This window comes from Ammospiza caudacuta, chromosome 4 (assembly GCF_027887145.1).
Source record: "Ammospiza caudacuta isolate bAmmCau1 chromosome 4, bAmmCau1.pri, whole genome shotgun sequence".
Taxonomy (NCBI): domain Eukaryota; kingdom Metazoa; phylum Chordata; class Aves; order Passeriformes; family Passerellidae; genus Ammospiza; species Ammospiza caudacuta.
This window is the reverse complement of record NC_080596.1, coordinates 71,653,025-71,674,221: the sequence shown is the minus strand read 5'-3', so window position 1 is coordinate 71,674,221 and position 21,197 is coordinate 71,653,025. Positions and strand designations below refer to the sequence as shown.

General features: G+C 50.6%; 1 protein-coding gene across 1 annotated transcript in view; it reads right to left on the bottom strand.

Annotated features, from left to right (window-relative positions):
* Positions 1-807: 807 nt before the first annotated feature.
* Positions 808-21,197, bottom strand: part of EXOC6B (exocyst complex component 6B) — a 291,158-nt gene continuing 270,768 nt past the window's right edge. The window contains exons 21-22 of the mRNA XM_058804404.1: positions 10,400-10,512; positions 808-3,805 (exon numbers count right to left, since the gene is read on the bottom strand). Coding sequence (XP_058660387.1) covers positions 3,679-3,805; positions 10,400-10,512 — 240 coding nt within the window. The 3' untranslated portion in view covers positions 808-3,678. The remainder of the gene's footprint in view (positions 3,806-10,399; positions 10,513-21,197) is intronic.

The window sequence follows — 21,197 nt, the reverse complement described above, 5'->3', positions numbered from 1 at the left end:
ACGACTTGTGCAAAAAAAGCTGTTTTCACCACCTTGGTTCCCAAAATCAGGTCCTTCCACCCCAAAATCAACGGGAAAAGGCAACCCCGGCGGACTGGGATGAGATGGGATGGGATGGGAGTGTGGGGGGTTTTCCTGGCAAAACAGAATCTGAGGGATGAGCCAAGGGAGGGAGCAGCTTGGATGGGACAGGATTCCAGTGCTGCCCATGGAATTTTTGGGAAGCTGCAGGTGGGGATGGATCCCAGCTCCGGGAAAAGCTTCCCAAATCCAGCCCTGGAGACAAGAGAGGGGCTGGAGCAGCAGCTTTGGGGTGAAGCAAGCTCCCCATGAGCTCCTCCCCTCCATCTCGGAATTTTTGGGGTGAATCCCAGCCGATCCCGGCATGTTCTGGTCGCTTCCCGCCGATCCATGGCGTTCCCAGTGGACAGCAGAGCTGGGATCATCCTGGGATGAGATTTATGGGATTTGTGTTCCCTTGGAGCTGCCAGCAGTGGGATAAATATGGAATTGTGGCAGGGGGGACATGAGGGGTCTCCAGTCCCGTGGAGCTGTAGGAAAAACAGGATAGAGATCCCAAAAATCCTGCGGGATCAAGGGATGGGACACAAATGCAATCAGAGTGTGGGATGGTGTCTGGATGCTCCAAACCCCTCCAAGGCCCTAAAAAGCACCAAACCCAACCCAGAAATAAAGGGAAAACCCCAGCAGAGGCAGGAGACACCCAAGGGTGAGGAATCTCTGCCTGGGATTTGGGTTCTGGTTGGAATCTCTGCCTGGGATTTGGGTTCTGGTTGGAATCTCTGCCTGGGATTTGGGTTCTGGTTGGAATTTGATCCCAAAACTTTGTCACGAGGGACGTGACAGCAGAGATGTCCCCAGAGCGGCCACAGGTCTGTCCCAGCCTCACTTCCAAGGAATTTGGGGCCACCACGACCCTTCCCACAGCTCCTGTCTGAAATTCCACCTTCCCCAAAGCAGCCAGTTCTGGAGAAACCAACCCCAAAACAGCATCATCCCAACTCCTCCTATTCCCATCCGAGTGGGAGCTGGGATTGGATCTGGAACAAAGTGCAAAAATCCCTGGGAGCATCTGGCTTGGATTCCAGCCCCAGGAATACCCAAAAAATCCCAGGAAAACCCCTCCTTTCCCACCTTCTAGGTGCTGGTGGCTCAGGGAGAACATCCCATGGATGGGTTGGGCTGCAAATTCCCACTTTGGACACCTTTTATGAGATAATTCCCAACTCCTGGAATGCCTGACAACTCCTGAAGAAGGAAAGAAGCTTCTTGGGAAGCCTAATTTGAGTTTTAGTATAATTTTTTCCCACTACTGCTGGAATATATTTGCTGGAGATGGGAAAAATTATGGGATGATCCAATTTTTTTTTCTTAAAAAATAAAATCCACTAAGGAACACTCAGTGGATGTGGAGTGAGATGTAAGAGCAGCACTATTCATTCTGGAAAGCTGGAAATCTCGGATTTGGGTCCTGCCCCTGTTTCCCACCCCCTTTTTAAATTCCCTGCAGTGACTTTTCCCTCCTAAGCAATTCCATCCGTGTCGGAGGACACCCATCATTAGGAAGGGACTGAGAGGGGATTTGGGATGTCTTCCAGGGCCTTTTTTTTGGGGCAATCTGTTTAAAAGATTAATTTTGCTTGGAAGTGATGGAACATCTCTCAGAACAAAAAGTTAATTGGGACCAGAGTCCCAAAATCCCATTTTTCATCCCGGGCTCTGACTTGCGGTTCCGGCTCTTGACCTCCCGAGATCAGGAACTCCCAGAATCTCTCCCTTGGCCGGATTTGACTTCTCCAGCAGCAAATCCTGAATGCCAGGAGCTGGTTTGGAGGATCCCAATCCTGGTTTTTCAAAAAAAAAAACCCTGAAGGAGCGAGGAAACCCATCCCAGGTTGCTGTTCCTGGAATCAGGGAGATGGGAAGGGGATCCAGCGTGGATTTGGGAAGGGTGAGAGCTGCCTGGAGCTGTCTGGAAATGAGGCTTTGCTGGGGATTTTTTGTGGGAATACCTTGTGGAGTGCAATACAGGAGGGGAAAATGGAATTTTGGGATGGCAGCACAAAATCCCTTCCCTGTGTCCCGGGATTTCTGCTTCCTCTCCATCCCACTCCCGGAATTCCCATCCCTTGTCCCTCTGGGTCATTTCCAGAGGTGTCTCCAAAGCTGATCCCTTTCTGGCCATGCTGACTCCAACCTTCCTTCACCTGCTGCTTCTCCCATCATTCCTCTTCCATATCCCTCCAGGAGGAGCTCACAAGGAACCCCGATCCCTCTCCAAATCCAAGGAATTACAAGTTTTCCCTCTTATTAATGAAAACAATCCCTTGGTCCCTGTAGCTGGAGATGGCTGGGACAGCCCAGGAGCTCCAGGGGGTCATTCCTGACTGTGTTCCCATTTAATTTTGGGATGGAGCCAAAGGAACCTTCTCCAAGTGAAAACCAACCCCAAAATATTGCTGAGGAGCAAGGTAGGAAGGAAAAACCTCTGGATTGGTGCATCCAGAGGGTTGGGAATGGGCACAGGAGCAGCAGCTCAGGGCTGCAACAACCACCAGGGAGATCGGAATTCCCTTTGAGGGTTTGGGAATGTGGCTGGATAACGTGAGGAATTAGAAGAAGGTGAGAAGGGCAAAAATCCCCCTCTGGAAGTGGAACCCTGGGATTAAATCCTGTTGGTGGCCACCTGGCTTGAGCAGATTTATGGAGACCTTCAGGACAGGGGGAATTTTATCCACAGGCACTTTGGAGCAGCGCTGCTCCATGGGGAATCTCCCACTGCTCCAGGAGATTCCCACTGGTCCAGCTCCAAAACTTCCCAGGGAAGTTCTCCCCATGGAGCCATCAGCAGGAGAGGGAGGATGGGACACCATCATGGAAAAGAGAGGGAAAAACCCCTCCTGGACACTGGGAGATCCCACTGTGCCTTCCCTTTATCCCTGTGAGCATCCATCCCTTCCCGTTCCCTATCCATGGATGTGTCCAGCAGCATCTCAGCCCCACAGTACTGCCACAGGACACATTCCCAAATTATCCTTCAGCTGTGCCTTCCCAAATCTGATCAAGGAGGCGGCTCCAAACCCTTCTCCATGATCCCACAGCCCCTGGCAGGTCCCAGAGTGGAGCTCAGTGATGGTTATGGACATGCTGGAAAGGGTCACAATTCCAGAGATTTGCAGACTAACGTGGAAATCAGTCCGTGGAGGGGGAAAAGAGGAGAAAAAACCCCTAGTAAATCCCTTTTTCCTACCTAAATCCAAACCACAGGACACACTCAGGGTGACCCTCTTCCCTCTGCCCAGAGAACCCATGGCTCTTCCCAGATTTTTCAGTTTTCCAAGGGAATAAATTAACAAAAGGAAGGCAAGATGATCCCTTCAATTTGGCTTTGACAAAAACAAAAAAACAAGAACCCAGTCCGGGTGAGAACTTCTCCCAGGCTCCAAGAATTCCCATCACTTCCTAAACCCCTGAAAATAGGAGTTTATCCAGGAGACTCCTGCCACCACCTCTTTTTCCCAGGATTGTTCCACCGGGAGCGTTTTGCCGTCGGGGGGGAGGCTCCGCGGAGACTTTCCAGGCGAATAAAAAAATACAAATCTTCTCTCCCAACGAGATTCCCGAAGTCCAGGCCGCGGGAAGGAGATCCCGAGCCCCTCAGGAGTGGTGGCTGTTGATGAGGCCACGCAGCTGCTTGGCCACGGTGTCAATCAACTTCTGCTTGTCCCGCTCGTTTTTCCGGAATTGGGCGAAAACGTTGTTTTTCCTGCTGGTGTCCCGCATCCTGCACGGAGCACAAACAGGTTATGGAACGGGGATTGGGAATGTCCAGTGCTCAGGGATGAGCACGTGGAATTTCAAGCCTCTACACCAAATTCTAGGGCATTTTTCATGCTTTAAATCCCTCCAATCCCATCAACACTACTTTGGAGTCTCCCCAATTCCCACTCGTTTTTCTGGAATTGGGTGAAAGCGTTGTTTTTCCTGCTGGTGTCCTGCATCCTGCACAGAGCACAAACAGGTTATGGAACAGGGATTGGGAATGTCCAGTGGTCTGAGAGGAGCACATGGAATTTCCAACCTCTACACCAATTTTTGGGGCATTTTTCATCCCAATCATGGAGCCACTTTGGGGTCTCCCCAATTCCCGCTCTTTTTTCCGGAACTGGGCGAAAACGTTGTTTTTCCTGCTGGTATCCTGCATCCTGCATGGAGCACAAACAGGTTATGGAACGGGGATTGGGAATGTCCAGTTCTCAGGGATGAGCATGTGGAATTTCAAGTCTCTACACCAAATTTTGGGGCATTTTTCATGCTTTAAATCCCTCCAATCCCAATCAACACCACTTTGGAGTCTCCCCAGTTCCCACTCGTTTTTCTGGAATTGGGCAAAAACATTGTTTTTCCTGCTGGTGTCCCGCATCCTGCACGGAGCACAAACAGGTTACAGAATGGAGATTGGGAATGTCCAGTTCTCAGGGATGAGCACGTGGAATTTCAAGCCTCTACACCAAATTTTGGGGCATTTTTCATCCCAACGAACGCCACTTCGGAGTCTCCCCATATCCTGCTCACTTTATGGAATTGGGTGAAAACATTGTTTTTCCTGCTGGTGTCCCGCATCCTGCAGGGAGCACAAACAGGTTATGGAACAGGGATTGGGAATATCCAGTGGTCTAAAAGGAGCACATGGAATTTCCAAGCTCTACACCAATTTTTTTTTTTTTAAATTTTCAGGTGTTTTTGTTTTAAACCCCTCCAATCCCAATCAACACCACTTTCTCCCTAATCCCAAATGCAGGAAATCCTGAATCCTGCATGTGGATTCCCTCTTCCAAGCAGGGATTTCTCCATCCCCACGTCACCTTCTGTGGTGGTGATGAAATTTGAGAAGGAAATTTGGAAATCAGCATGAAATCCACAGAATTAAGATTTTTTTAATTAAAACTTGCGTGCACGAGATGCAGCTTTAGAGGAGGCTGGGAAGGTCTGGAGTTGTGAATTTAAATTTTATAAAGTATTCCAGGGAATCACGGAATGTTTTGGTTGGAAGGGACCTTAAATCCCATCCATTTTCCCAATGAATAAAAAATATAAATTATATAAATGTATATAATTTATATTAAATATAACACAGAATAATTCCCATTCCAGGAAGGAATCCAGCTGTTTGGAAGGAGCATGGTGTCTCCAGGAGGTCTCCATAAATCCAGAGCCCAGTAGAGCAGGATGTGGGTTGGGGGCAAAGCTGGGAGGGGGTCATGCACTCTTGAATTCCCAAATCCATATTTTGGGGGGAACAGGGCTTGGAACACTTCCCAAGGGTGCTGAGAAGGGAAAAAATTCCCTCCAGGATCAACTTCCCAGCAGCTCCTGAAGGCACAATCTCCCAAAATCCAACCTGCTGGGGCTCGGCTCTTCCAAATTATCCCAATTTGTAAAAGATTTTCTGGGCAAATCAGATCTGGCAGAGGCTGAGGACTTTGGATGCATCCCATAATCCCAGTTTTTGGCAATGGGGACCTAAAGGAAGCATTGAAGTTACAAGGACACGGTGCTAATGATCCCTGGGAAGCTGGCACTGGATCATCCCAAGGGTCTGGAGTCAACTGAGCATAATCCCAACCTCTCCAAACTTCTGGAACACAAACAAACATTCAAGGTTTTCCAGGCTTCAATCTCCTCGAAAGAGCCACAGGGAATCTGAAATGTTCCCAAAAACACCAGGCTTGGAACTGGGATCCAGGATAACAGCTTTATCCCAAAGGGAATTTACTGGGGTTACCAGAGACGGAGCTGCTCTCCCAGTAGGAACAGGAGAGCTTGGAGCACTTCCAGTCATCAAAAAATTGGGATTTGTTTGTTTTTCCCTATTTCTCAGCCACAGAAGGCTGGCAGCTGCTCCTCCAGGAGAACCAGGGAGTAATTGTGCTAATGGGGAGTGGAGTTTGGAGTCACCCAGGTCCTGCTATCGTGGATTTGGGGATAATTATCCTCCCCAGGAGCTCCAAACAGCTCCAGGAGGTCTCCAAGCCCTTTCCCAGGAAGGTTGGGAGCTCTCATGGGTTCCAGAGGGATATCAGCGGTGCTGGAAGTTGATCTGTACCTTTGGAAAGCTCTTCCCAGCCCTTACACACACTGGGAATTTGGAGCTTTTCCATCCCGGCACCTTTGGGGCCATCTCCCACCCCGTAGGACCTGCTCAAGTCCATGGAATGTTCCGGAAGCAGCGCACATTCCGTGTGAGAAAATCTTGGGGTGTGTTGGGATGAGCTGATGGATAAACCTCTGGATCAGGATGGAAAGGGATTGCAGCTGGAGCCCTGATCCCCAAATAAACCCACAGAGATGGATCTGGAGAAGTCTGTGAGCTGCTGGGATCTCCAGACACCACGTGAAGGTGCAAACACTGAGCTATTAATTAATCAAGAAACAGGACAGAAAATCCTGCAGGATTTGGGATGGGCTGTGCAGATCCATGGGGTTTTTTCCCTGAGAAGGGCTTTGGGATAACTGGGAGTGCCCACAACAAACCCACAGAAATGGATCTGAAAAAGTCTGGGAGCTGCTGGGATTTCCAGACACCATGTGAATGTGGAAACACTAAGCTACTATTATTAATTAATTAAGATACAGGACATAAAATCCTGTAGGATTTGGGATGGGCTGTGTAGATCCATAGGTTTTTTTCCTGAGCAGAGCTTTGGGATTACTGGGAGTGCCATTAACAAAACCCACAGAGGTGGATCTGAAAAAGTCTGGGAGCATCTGGGAGCTGCTGGAATCTCCAGACTCCACGTGAAGGTGCAAGCAGCGAAACATTAAATAAGATTAATTAATTAAGCTGCCTACAGGACACAAAATCCTGCAGGATTTGGGATGGGCTGTGCAGCTCCCCAGTTTTATTTCTCTGAGCAGAGCCTCGGCATAACCGCGGGTTTGGAAGCCGGTCCCAGGATTAGAAGTGAAAGGAAGGGAAAGGCGAGCTCGGCGCTGTCCCCACCCCTGTCAACAAACACCACCTCGGAGAGAGCCGAGCTTTGTCTCAATTAATCCGGGAGGGGAAGAAAGCAGCGCGGTAAAAGCTCCTCTTTTAGCTCTAATTAGTGCATTTGGGAGGATCGGGTTGCGCAGGGCCCCGCTCCAGAGGCACTTTGCATTTCCAGCGTTTCGGGCTCCATTGAGAGCGGACAATCGGGGCCCTGCCAGGTGAGGGTGAAAGCCCGAGCGAGCGCATACTTACACCCGGGATATCCTGGGAGAGACACAGACACCGGGGTGATAAGGGACACAGATAACCAGGAGAACAGGTTACAGGCTGAGCCGGCCCCGCTCAGAATTCCCCCCGGGATTCCCGGCGGGATGGGAGGCAGAGGATGTGCCTGGAGCGAGGAGCCTCGGGAGAGCTGGTGGGGGATGGACAGAGACCCCTCCGAGGGGATCCCTGGGAATGTCCAAAGCCAGGATGGACACTGGGGCTTGGAGCAGTCTGGGATGGTGGGAGCTGTCTCTGCCATGGATGGGAGAGGGAATGGGATGATCCTTAAGGTTCCTTCCAACACAACCCATTCCAGAATTCTGCAATCCCTCTGCTCTGGGAGAGCTGGGAATGTTCCCCTGGAGAAGAGAAAAACCCAGGGAATCCGCAAAGTCCCTGAAGGGGCTCCAGGAGAGCTGGAGAGGGACTGGGCACAAGGCCTGCAGGGACAGGAGCCAGGGAATGGCTCCCACTGGGAAAGGGCAGATTGGGCTGGGATCTGGGCAAGGAATTGCTGGCTGGGAGGGTGGGCAGGGGCTGTGCTGGAATTGCCAGATTTGCTGGGGCTGCCCCTGGATCCCTGGCAGTGCCCAAGGCCAGTTTGGACATTGGGCTTGGATCCACCTGGGACAGTGGGAGGTGTCCCTGCCCATGGATGTGTTGGGAATGGGATGATCCTTAAGGTTCCTTTCAACCCAAACCATTCCAGGATTTTATGACTTTATGAAATGAGCCAGGCTGGGGTTTGGTGACATTTTAACACCACCGAGTGCGGAGCTGCCCTCCTGCTGTCCCACTGCCTTCCCAGCCTCTGCCATGATCCCACCTCACTGCCTGCCTCAACTCCCCAGCTCTCCCAGATGCTGCATGGCCAAACTCCCAGATTTTGGGCGTCCCTTTATTTTAGCAGTTTGCTGCTAGCTCTGAATAAACCTCTCACCTGAATAAACTTTCCCACCTCGGACACTGGGTTATGAATTCCCTGTGTATCACAGAATTATCCCGGCTGGAAGAGCCCTCTAAGGTCACCAAATCCAACCATCCCCAGCATTTCCACACCCATCCCTGACCCACGGCCCCAAATAACCCAGGGATAACACAACCCATAAAATACCAGTCTAAAAACAACGCCATGAGGTGTAAAAGTCCTTTAAGTCCAGTTTAGTCCCTGTGTCCCTCACTGGTGCCCTCGGGGTGTCCTGGGGTGCTGTGACATCCGTTCTTCTCCTCTGGTGGAGAGGAGCTGGACCATGGTGACACAGAGGGAGCCACAAAGTTCACAAACACCCCAATGTCACTCACAGAATCAGAGATTCAGGGAATAATTTGGGTGGGAAGGGATCTTTAAAGCCCATCCAGTGCCACCCCCATGGCACCACTGTCCCCAGGGTGTTCCAACCCCATCCCAACCCAGCCTTGGGCACTTCCAGGGATGCAGCTGGGGTTGGATTAACCACGGAATCAGAGCATGAAGGGGAGTTTGAGTTGATTTGGGGTCTCTCCTTCTCCTCAAGGAGGAGGTGACAAGTTTAGGGATGGGGCCACATTTCCAGAAGAACATTCAAGGCCCCAGGATCCCAGGAAGTGTCCAAGGCCAGGTTGGACAGGGCTTGGAGCAGCCTGGGACAGTGGGAGGTGTCCTCCCCATGAAACTGGATGGGCTTTAAGGTCCCTTTCCCACCCAAACCATTCCACAATTCCACGAGGATCCCCTCCTGCCCTCTCCTCCGTGCAGGACCCAACACTGCGGCGCCCGTGCCAGGAGCCGCTCGGAAAATGCTAAATTCCCATTTTTTGGCTCGTTCTCTATCCCACCAGCTGGAAAACGACCTGGGAGGTCTGCTGGGAGCAGGAGCAGAGTGGATCCTTCCCAAGCCAGCTTGGAGCTGGACCAGCGGAGATCATCTGGGAGACCCACCACGGGCAGGGGTGACAGGCAAAGCAAATCCCGCTTTTCCTGAGGCAAATCCCGCAGCGCTCCCGGGACTGGCAGAGCCCCCCAGGAGCCACCCCGGAGCCCCGGGCGCTGTTCCCGGCACCACTCCAGGGTTTGGGATGGAGCCGTGCGGAGCATGAGAACGACGGCCCTCAAAGGATGGATTGAGGAAGCCCCGGAGGCTCCTCCGGCCCCACGGAACCGGGATCGGGGCTCTCTGGGAACCCCACTCAAGGGAGGCGGGAGAAATGGGAATAAATGAGAATAGAAAGAACTGGAAATACAAATGTAGGGGTGTGTAGAAATAGAAAAACATAGAGATACAAATAGAGGAATAGAAATAAATTGAAACATAAAACCACAAAAATATGGAAGTATGGAAATATAGAAATTTAGATAAAAATACAGAAACAGAAATAAATAGGAAATAAAATATGGAAATAAAAAATAGAAATAAATAGAACTATAGAAATAAAAAATAAAAATATAGAAATATAGAAATAAAGTTATACAGAAATGTAGAAATAAAAATACAGAAATAGAAATAAATATAGAACTAGAAATAAATTTTAAAAGAAATACATAGAAATATAAGTATAGAACTGTGGAAATAAATGGAAATAAAAATACAGAAATAGGAATAAATATAGAATTAAATAGAAATAAATATAAACAGAAATACATAAATAAAATTCAAAATACAGAAATAGAAATGAAAATAGAAATAAAAAGAAATAGAAATGCAGAAACACAGAAACAGAATGGAATAAAACAGAATATTTTCAGGTGGAAGGGAACCTACAACAACACGGTCCCACTGCCTGACTACTTCACAACCAAAAGTTGTTCATAGCATTGTCCAAACACTGAAAAATTCGGGATAGCCACTCCTGCCTGCAGCCCAGCACATTTTAAAGGATTTTGGAGCTGGAGGTTCATCTCTAAAGTGAAATTTTCTGGTAGGACAAGCAAAACTCTGCTTAAGTGCCAATAAAAAGAAGAACCTGCAGCCAAGCCATTCCATTTGGATAATGTGGGATTCAGGTCAACGGGATAAAATGGCATTTTTCCATCTGAGTTTCCTCTGTCCACTTGGGGCTGAGATCTTTGTTCACAGGGATGGAAAGAGCTGCTAAAGCATGATGGGAGTGGAAATTCTTCCAGGATTTGGGGGCCACACTCACTTTTCCAGCAGGATGAGGGCTGTGGTGGGGTTCACACGAAGGTACTTGCACGTGGGCTGTCCGTAGTCGGCCAGATATGTCGACCAATCCCACTGGATGAACAGATCCAGGAGCTGGAAAGGAAAACCAAATAGGGTCTGAAAAAGCTGGAAAAGGCAGCAGGTGTTTCCCTCGAAGGCGGCAGAGGTCCTGGGCAGGTGGAGTTATCAATAAAAAAAATGAATTTGGGTTTTATTAATTTGTTTAATATTATTCTGTTAAGGTTTCATCATTAACTTGATTGTACTTCATTGTTAATTTAGGGATATTTGACATTGATTAATGCAGGGCGGTATTAATTTAGCCATTGAGCATTCCTGCTCTGTGATCCCTAATTTTTGGGATGTGAGGGGGATTTGAGGTCTGAGGCACCTTGAGGACATGGGTGACAACCCCAGTGGCCTGATGGTCTCAGCTATGGCAGAAGGAAACTTTTGGGGTCAAAGTCACCACAAAGTTCTGTTCCCAAACAACCCCCAGCGTCATTCTAACCATTCCCCACGGATTTCTCACCACCCTGGGCCCACCCCAACACCCTCCAAGTGCTCTGCAGGCATCTCCAAAGCCCAGAGGAGCTTGGGGGGTTATTCTGGGTGAGTGCAGCTCCCGGAGCTGGGAGTCCCAGGTGCTTTCCAGACATTGGTAAGAGAAACCACCAGGCCTTGGCAGCAGGGGAAGGAACAGGGATTAACTCGGCCATCCGTGACGGCTCCAGACTGCCAAAATTCCCACCCGCAGCCCTTCGTGTCCACAAATGACCCCACTCCTCCCAGCCAGGTGAGGGATGGGCAAACAACAGCCCAGGTTGCCCAAATGCCCTCTTCCCACCTCATTCCCATCCTTGTTTTCCTTAAAAAACCAGGAGCTGCCATGGCCTCCTCACATGAGGATCTCCTCACCTCGATGAGGACTTGGCTTCTCTACCTGCCCATGAGGGCAAGAATTCGCTGTGCATCAGAGAATTATTCTGGCTGGAAGAACCCTCCAAGGTCACCAAATCCAACCATCCCCCAGCATTTCCACATCCATCCCTCACCCACAGGTCAGGGATGTTCCCTAAATGCCCAAGTTCCCTAAATGCCCTCTTCCCACACTGTTCCTATCCTTATTTTCTTTAAAAAACCAGGAGCTGCCATGCCCTCCTCAACTGAGAATCTCCTCACCTCGATGAGGACTTGGCTTCTCCACCTACCCATGAAGGCACAGTCTAGGTTCCCTGAATGCCCTCTTCCCACACCAATCCTATCCTTATTTTCCTTAAAAAACCAGGAGCTGGCATGCCCTCCTCACATGTGGATGTTCTCATCTCAATGAGGACTTGGCTTCTCCACCCACCCATGAAGGCACAGTCCAATGCCCTCTTCTCACACCACTCCCACCCTTGTTTTCCGTAAAAACCAGGCTCTCCCCTTCCCTCCCCACAAGTGGATCTCCTCACCTCGACTAGGACTCGCCTTCTCCACCCACCCTCAGCGGCACGGCCCAGCATTCCCAGGATGCGGCCTCCACCTCTGCCCCATCCACAGCAGGTTAATTAAGAGCTCCTGCCGTTCCCCCCTCCCAGAGATCCCATCTTGGAGCGCCGCTGTGACCACTCTATTTGGGGACAGCCTGCCAAGCGCATGGACATCTTCATCGCCCGCTCGGCGCGTCCTGGTGCCCACCACCGGGGCCGGGAGAGGCCGGGCCCATCCCGCGGCCAAGCGGGGCCCATAGAGGCCTCATTGTCCCCGCGTCGCCATGGTTTTCCTGGAGGCCCCGGCGCTGTTTAACAACGCATCTTGCCCCGCCAAGAAGGGGATTTAGCTCCTCCGAGACCTCCAGATACAAAACAAAAATGTGCAACAAGATTCTTTTTGACTATGTAGGTCAGGGCAAGGAAAACAAGCTGTCGGGAACAATCCCCCGGGCTGGCGGGGGGGATGGATTAGCCGGGACCTAAGAGGGCTTTTCCAGCCCGGGTCCCGCTCGGCTTTGTCCAGCGGAGCCTTTGTGTTGAACTACAAACCCGAGCTGAACATCATTGGCAGGAGGTTTTTCCAAGGGGCACCTTCAAGAGAGACAACCTTAAATATGATTTCACAGGCGCTTTTCAGGCCCGAGCGCCAGGGCCAAAATGCTTCCGCGGGGCTTGGCGGCTGCTGGGAGGAGTCGCATGGTTATAGAGGCTCAAAGGGAACCCCCACAACGCGCCAAAGACCTCTTGCTGGTGGCCCCTGGGAGGCTGAACGTGCCTCAGGCAAATCCCAAACAAAGCCTGAATGAGTTTCTTGCCATGGAAAGTGCACGGCCTGGCCGGAGCATCCAGGGGCCAGGTAGCCGTTCATGGGGAGGGGGAAAAAAGACCCAAGAGGAAAGGTACGAAGGAAGAAAGGAAACAAAAAAAAGTGAGAATTAGGAATGAGTTTGGAGAAGATGGAATTAAAATATTGGCAGTTGTTTAGGCAGAGGATTGGGAGCAGGGAGCTCAGAGGGATACGGAGCTGCTGCAGGGCTGGAGTTCCTCCGCTCTGGAGCCAGGCTGGCAGAGCTGGGAAGGTTCCCCTGGAGAAGAGAAGGCTCCAGGCAGAGCTCAGAGCCCCTTGCAGGGTCTGACGGGGCTCCAGGAGAGCTGGAGAGAAACTGGGGACAAGGCCTGGAGGGACAGGAGCCAGGGAATGGCTTCCACTGCCAGAGAAACTCCAATGACCTGGAACAATCAACAGCAGCTCCACACGAGCCCAGGTATGCCCAGGTGGCCAAGAAGGCCAAGGGCACCTGGGCTGTGCCAACACTGGGGTGGCAGCAAGACCAGGGCAATGCCTGTCCCCTGTTCTGGCACTGCTGAGGTCACAACCTCAAATCCTGGGGCAGTTCTGGGCCTCTCCCAACAAGAGAGACCCTAAGGGGATGGAGCGTGTCCAGGGCAGGAACAGAGCTGGGAAGGGGCTGCAGAATCCCTGAGGGAGCTGAGCAGGGGCTCAGCCTGGAGCAAAGGAGGCTCAGGGGGCCCTTTTGGCTCTGCACAGCTCCTGCCAGGAGGGCACAGCCGGGGGGGTCGGGCTCTGCTCCAGGGAACAGGGACAGGAGCAGAGGGAACGGCCTCAGGAGAGCTCAGGGTGGACACTAGGGAATTTCCCCATGGAAAGGGCTGTCCAACCCTGTCCCTGGAAGGATTTGAAGGCTCCACTTGGGGACATAGGTCAGCAGTGGCCTTGGCAGTGCTGAGGAAAGGCTGGACTTGATCTCTGAGTGCTTTTCCAACCATATTGATTCCGTGACTCCCAGCGCTCCCACCTTGGCCTGGACCTTGCCGGAGCTCTCGCAGAGCCAGACCACCCCCAGGTGGCTCCCGACAGTGACGGATGGGCTGTGTATTTTCCAGCTCGTTGCCCACATCCATCTTTTTTGGCTGGGCAGGTCCACGGACGGCCGGGGCCAGCACCTTTGGCCCCGGCTGCCGGCGCTCCCGGCCCAGCCATGGGTTGCGCTCCGGAGGGGAGAGGTCCTGCAGGAGGAAACCCGGAGGCTCAGGGAGAGCTGCCTCCAGACGATTTATCTGTCACATAAATGTGGTTTTATTGGTTTTACTGCTTCAACTTTTCACCTCTGCTGCTAAATCTGAACGGGCCGAGGGGAAAGGGAAAAAAAAGGAAAAAAGAGCCGGCGGCGTGGGGCTGCTGCGGGTCTGCCGGGGGAGTTTCCAAATCAAATATGCAAATACCATTAATTCCTTAAACTGGAGTCTCCCTTTCAAGGCCATAAATCAAACTCGACAGGACATCCACTGGAGGGTGGGAGGGAAGGAAAAGGAGAGGAGGGAAAGGGAAAAAACGAGGAGGGAAAAATTAAGAGGAGCTTTCACCACGGTGATGTGGGAATGGGATAAGATCAGGAAGCTGCAGATGTGCTCAGGGCTGGGGACCTGCAGTTTCCCGGGGTTCCAGGAACACCTTGAGCAGGAGCAGGGAGAGGTGCAGGCACAGCTTTACGAAAATAGAGAAGCGGAGGATGGTTTGAAAAAAATGACAGAAAAAAGGTATTAAAAAGTACTAAAATTGGTTTTATACACATAGATGAGCTTGTACCCAAACTGAAGTGTAGAATTCAAGAGAAGGAAATGCCGGAATGAAAGAATTAAACTGGGAGCCAGCTCCCAGCCTGTCCCAGGTTCCCCTAGAAGAACTTCCCCCCCCCCCCCCCCCATTTCATGGAATCATTTAAACTGGAAAAGACCTTTCACATCATCAAATCCAACCACCAGTTCTACCTCAAAACCACTTCCTTTTCACCCCCTCCTTGCACGTCACCACCTCAAACTCTTCAAAAATGTTCTTTTTATCCAAACAGACAAATTTTCAGGCCCCTCACCTCAAGCAGGGGGTGAGGATGGCTGGAAGGTCCCTGCAGGAGGAGACCAGGCCGTGGCTGGGCCCTGCATCCCCCTCCAGATGGGAAGGAGAGCAGGGACAGTTTGTTCTGCCTGACGACAGCGTGGAATCTGGATGGAATCCTCCCGGTCAAGCCAGGAGCACTGGAATGTGAATCCAAACTGACTCCAAACACGGTTTGCAAGCCCTGCCAGAGCTCCTGGAACTAGATCTAAGCCACCACCGGCGTTCGCACGCTTGCGCCCGTGTCACAGTCATGGAATCATGGAATGGGTTGGGTGGGAAGGGACCTCAAAGCCCACCCAGATCCGACCCCATGGACAGGGACACCTCCCACTGTCCCAGGTGGATCCAAGCCCCAGTGTCCAACCTGGCCTTGGACACTGCCAGGGATGGGGCTGTGACTGCTCCACCTGGTCCAGCATCCCCCAACAGGAAATTGCCCCAAAAGCTCCTGACCTGCATGAAACTCCCATGGGAATGCACTAGTTTTCCCAGGAAAAGGGACAGGATTTGGTTAAATAAGAGACATCCCCTCATCATGGTTTTCCAGTCCTTTAGGGGTGGCTACAGGAGGAGAAGATCTCTCTTCACAAGGAACCCCATGGAGAAGATAAGGAGCAAAGGCTCCAAGGTGCCACAGGAAAGGTTTGACCTCCACACAAGTAAGAAATTCCTTGGACTAAGACCCATCTTCAACTAGGACAACTTCCCCTGGATGTGGTGGTGATCCCACTGCTGGAGGTTTTTGGGATGGACAGGGAAAGGCTCCTTCCATTCATTCCTTCCCCAGACCAGGTTGGACTAGATGGGCCCTCAAGGTCCCTCCGAACCAGGGTGGTTCTTTGATTCCACCCCAGAAAAAACTCTCTGGTCCACCAGGGAAATTACCAGATTTCCTCCTCCCAGGGACAAGGAGGAGCACCAAGATGGATTTGGTGGGATTGGATGGATTTCGATTCCACCATGATGGATTGGGGAGGACTTTTCTCTGCCAGCACCATCCCAGCAGATGAGATGGTGCCAGGGTTGATGGGAGACATTCCATAAAGAACTAAACCTTTCCTTCAACAAAAGCCTAAATTAGGGAACTCAGTCCTTGTTTCTGCAAGCACACACAGCTGGGTTGATGTGGGGCAAAGTCTTCCTCATGGTGGGGTTTTGGGGACACTCAGATCCCCACAGGAGTGATGGTGATGCCATGTGGTTATGGCCAAGTTTTGTGATGAGTTTTATCCCCCCTGGGCATGGAAAAGCATGAATTCAGTCAGGTTTGGTGTTTTCCCAGCTGGAAGCAGCATTCCTGCCCTGAACCCTGCTGAGGGCCACGTCCATGAGCTGGGTCACGTCCCTGAGTGCCCACTCTGGTTTTCCATGGAAGAAGGAGGAAATATTTTCAGATCCAAGGTGAAAACACCTCTCAAAAGCTCCATTATCCTTTCTTATCCTCACAACTACAGTCTGATGTTCCTCTTCCCAGAGGTTTTCTGTACCTGGCATGAACAACCTCTGACCCAACACCTTCCACAAACCAGCTTTGATTTGTACGAGGTCACACCTTGAACTTCTAAACCTGGGGAGGAATTTCCTCCGAAAAGCTCCTTTCCCTGACTGAACACCACAGCTCCTCAGGAAAGGGGACAATGAGAGGGGACACCCTTGTGTCCCACCTGGAGGATGGGACAAGATGCGCCAGTGGGATCACAAAACAGTGATGACATTCAGTCCTGCTGGAAACTTCCATGAAAAACAGAAAACTATGGAAAACCAGTGGCAATTCCCAGTTTGTCCACATCCATAACCCATCCCAGCACTGGTGGAGCAGCCCCTTCCATCATCCAGCAGGGAATTGTCACGGATTACAAAAAACCCAAGGAGCTTCCAGCAGCAGCAGCCATGGACAAGCGCTGTCCAAATAATTTATTTTGGGGAGGTTTCAATTACGCCTCGTGGGAAAGGAATACTGAAAGAGAAAGAAATATTCCAACCCCTGGGAAGACATGGGGTTTTGACAATAGTGTTCCCAAAAAGAAAAGGCACCAGGAATTGGAACATGATGTTTGTTGTTGAATTTGTGAAAGGCACGGAGGGGGAAATCATGGTTTAAGTGAAAACAGGAGCGGATTTGTCACTGGTTTCACTGGAAAGGAGGATTTGCTCTGGGAATTGGGTGTCCTTGGGGTGTTGGAGAGGGGTTGGAGAGCACTCGCAGGGAATTGGTGATGGACAAGGAAAGGGATCCACAAAGGGAGCACAGGGAAGGAAAAGTAGGCGCTAATTACTCCGCTAATTACCTGGATTTCTGGGAATTACTACAGATCCAAGAGTCCTGCTTGGACCTCTCTGTGAGACACAACCACCCCAAGTGACTCCTCCAGGCCTCCTGGGATGTCCCACCCAGGGATCTTCTCCTGGAGAGAAGAGAACCAATCCCAAGCTCCTCACCTCACATTTAACTGGGTTGATCTTGCAAGTTAAAAGCAGAAATTTAAATTTTTTTTCTCTTTCTAGCTGCAAAAGTCAAACAGTTCCTGGAAAAAAAACCCCAACAAAACAGGAGAGGAATGTGGAAGGATTTATGGCAGCCAGGACAGTTTGTAACCAAGAGAGGTTTGAGACCAGCAAAACCCAAATCTGTCCAGTCTGGATTATTTTCAGCTTCACATTATTGGCTGTTTATAGGTTCTTGTATTCCTGATAGCCCAGATTTCCAGGGAAAGGGCTCCACAAAGGTTTCTCTGCACAGAGAGATCTCCTTGTTTTCCAGCTGCAAACATTCATCGTTTATTAGGAGGAAAACCTCTGGCTTTCCACCTCTGGCATTCCACCTGCTTTGAAGCCACACTGGAATTACATGCGGTTGACTTTTCTCCTCTTCCCAAAGGAATTTCTTCCAAGGGTCTCGTTAAAAACTTTGCAGGATTTTAGATCAGAAAATTTGTGTTTTTGAGCCCAGGAGTGGCTGAAGGATCTGGAGAAGTGGTTCAGCTTGGAGCAAAGAGGGATCAGGAGGAACCTTGTGACAACTCCCTGACAGGAAGGGACAGCCAGAGGAGGATTTGGGATCTTATCCCAGGGAACAGGGATAGGAGGAGATGGAACTGCCAGGTCTGATATTGGGAAGATTTCTTTCTGTACAGTAGGGATGCCGAGGATCAGCACCACATGTGACAGCGGTGACAGCCCTGGAAAGTCCCCCCCAAGCTGCGCTCAAGACGTGGTTTTAGTCACCCTCTGGATCCCTGCCCGCAGGGAAAGCTCTGCTAAATTCTAGGGGAATCCCAAGTTTCTCTCACCCATGGCACAGCCCTTGGAAAACAAAAACACACAAGGCCTGAAAATGATTAGGTGCAAACCCCCTGAGATTTCAACGTTTTGGGATCGAGCTGTTCCCAGTGATAACACCTGAACAGGGGAATTTTATGAACGGCCATGGGAAGAAAAGCAAGAGGATTTAGTGACCAATTTGCACTCCTAAAAATAACCCCTTGGGCTCATCCCACTCTCCAGGCAGGTTCAGGAGTTTTCAGGGAAGGCTGGGCCCGGAGCTGGACGGATTCCCACCCTCCAGACCCTCCGATGGCACACGGGGACAATACTGGGCGGGAGCCAGGAGGAATGAAAGAGGCTCGGAAGAGCGTTCCGCAGGGAATTCCACTATTGAATAACACTTGGCTTTTCCATTGAGCCACCACAAAGGGGGATTCATTCCCCAGGCAAAGATGGCTCCTGTAGCAGCATCGGGTTCTGGTGGAGCAAGGATGGGGCCAGATAGACCCTCTGGGATCAGCATCTGACACCACAGGGGAGAAATTTGGGATGTGATGTTTGGAAAGTGCTCAGGGCATTGATAATATTGATATATTAATACACTTTATCTTTTAATTATTTTAATTATTATCTTTTAATAATTTAAATTAAATAATTTAAATTATTTAATTTATCCCAAATTAATGTAGCTGTTTCTGATTTACTTCATGTTTTTTCTTCGTCCCATCTTGCCCACTCTCATGAGCATGTGTACTATGTTCCTCCTGATTTTAGGATTAGAAATCAGCACAGTGTACCAACATTTTATAAAGGGGAAGGAATACACCATAATTTACGTGCATGTTTTCTTTGGAACACACTTTTGGAATAACCTGAAAAAATCTCTGCGAGTGTGGGATATATATAGCTATATATCTATACATAAATACATATGCTTGTGTATATAGACACATGTGTAAATATTCCTTAGAGGCTGTTTTGAAGGTGTTTTGAGGAAGGAAAAGGTGGATTTTGGAAAAGCTCTCTGGTTGGGAGTTGATGGCTCCATGCTCAGGTATCCCATTAACACAGAATTCCTTTTCCACTGCTGCATTCCAGGGGTTCACGGCCTTCTGGGTTTCCCTGCCTGACCCACATATCCAAATCAGTGGCTCCAAAGAAACATTAGGAATAATGTGGAAAATTCCAATATCTCAGCAGCAGAGGATCCTTTAGTCAGGGTAGAGTGATTATGAGCACAGAAAAAGCACAAAACCCCTAAAAACAGGAAAGGAGGTTTTCAGAGAAGAGAAATCAGGAGTTGTCCAAATAAACCTATAGAAAACATCTCCAGCATTGTTGGAGATAAAATCTTCCCAAATCTTCCTGGTTGGGAAAAAATCTTCCCAAAAAGGGGAAAAAATCACGTTAATGCCACTTTTCCAGGAGAGAGCATTCCTAACTGATTGATGGAGCAGCCAGAGAGCTTTGGGGCTGGGAGGTGTCAGTGCTGCCCACCAGCAGCAAACCCAGGCACCTGCAGGGAGCAGGTGACAAAGTGACACCGAGCCACCTTTTGGGACAGACAGAGCCCAGCAAGTGCCACCAGTACCGGGCTGGGACACCCAGACCCCCAGCCAGGGCATTTTCCCTTTGAGGGATCCCAGCAGCAGCCAGGAGCAGGGACGGGTGAGCAGCAAATCCTGAGGATTCCTCCTTTCCCTGGTGTCAAAACCCTGTGAGATTTGTGCTGTTTGAACCAAACCTCTCCGGTTATCCCCAAAAACCACCAGGCATCACCTCCCTGAGCCCCACGGGGCCATGCACTCCACGCTTCTCTTTCCTGTTGCCGCTCAGCTGATGCCAAATCCTCTGAGAAGCTGCAATTTTTTTTTGTGTTTACATGTTAAAAAAAGGGGCTAAAAAAAAAAAAAAAAGGAAAAAAAAAGGAGGTGACCTCTTGCTCACCCCAGGCAGGCTGTGAGGAGCCGCCGCTGCCTTCACCTCCAGCTGAACTTCCAGATTATCTCAGCCAAGATTCACCTTGCACTGAACTTGTACCCGGAGCACGGCACAGTCACGGAGCCCTGATTAAACATTGCAGCACCACAGGGTCATAAATTTATACATTTAATGAGGATTAGCGGCGCTTCCTCCCGTCCTCCTCGGGCTGGGGACTGATGGAAGCGCTCACCAGCAAGGGTTGGATGTGGAAAAGCTGGGAATAAGCAGGAGAGGAAGCAGCTTCCCGATGTGTGAAATACATGGCAAATCCAGCGGGAGCGACCCATGGAGGGTTTGCACTGCTTCCCACCCAAAAATACCCTGTAGAAAGGAGAAATGCTGTGGGACACAGTGCTCCAGGAGCCCGTGGGTCCCTTGGCCCAGCAGGAAACCGTCCGCAGGCCGTGGCCTCCTAAACTCTGGCTGCCCTCTTCCCACCGAGCGCCGCATCCCAGCGCCGTCCTCCCGTCTCTTTTCCAGGACGGACGCGTGACGGGAGGCAGCGGCGGCTGCTGCCTCCTCCGCCTCCTCCTTCTCCTGCTGCTGCTCCTGTCCCGGCTGCCACAGAGGGAACGGGGAACGGGAGAGCTCCACGCTCGCCGACGCCGGCCGGGGTCACTTGGCCGCGCCAGGGGAGAACGTCTGGGCCGCGAAATGGATCCGCTCAAGTTCAAGTGCTTGGAATGCCTCCCTCTTTTTTTTTTTTTCCCTCTCTCTTTTTTTTTTTTTTTATTGAAGAAACTAAACTAATACATCCCTGCTTTTCCTGATAACTTCCTCCTTTCCCCTTGGAGGTTTTGTTTAGCAGATCCATTGTTCTCGGCCAGCCTTGCCCTGGGGTCCAATTTGAGAGCGTTCTCATTTTTCCCCCCTATGTAACCGATGCTTATTTCTTTAAGCTCCACTGTAAACACAAAGCACACGGCAGAGCCCTGGCCCGGCTTTGCAGGAGGCAGCCTCAGCCCTGGAACTGCTTCTCCGTGGGGTTTTTTTATTGGAAACAAAAGGATTGGGTCTCCTTGCTCCAAGGAGTCAAACACCTGCGGGATGCGGGAACCCGCGGGTGGTCCGGCAGCTCCGTGACCCTTTTCTGCTTCCAGAAATGTGGCTTTGCTAATTAAAGACTTTCTTGATTG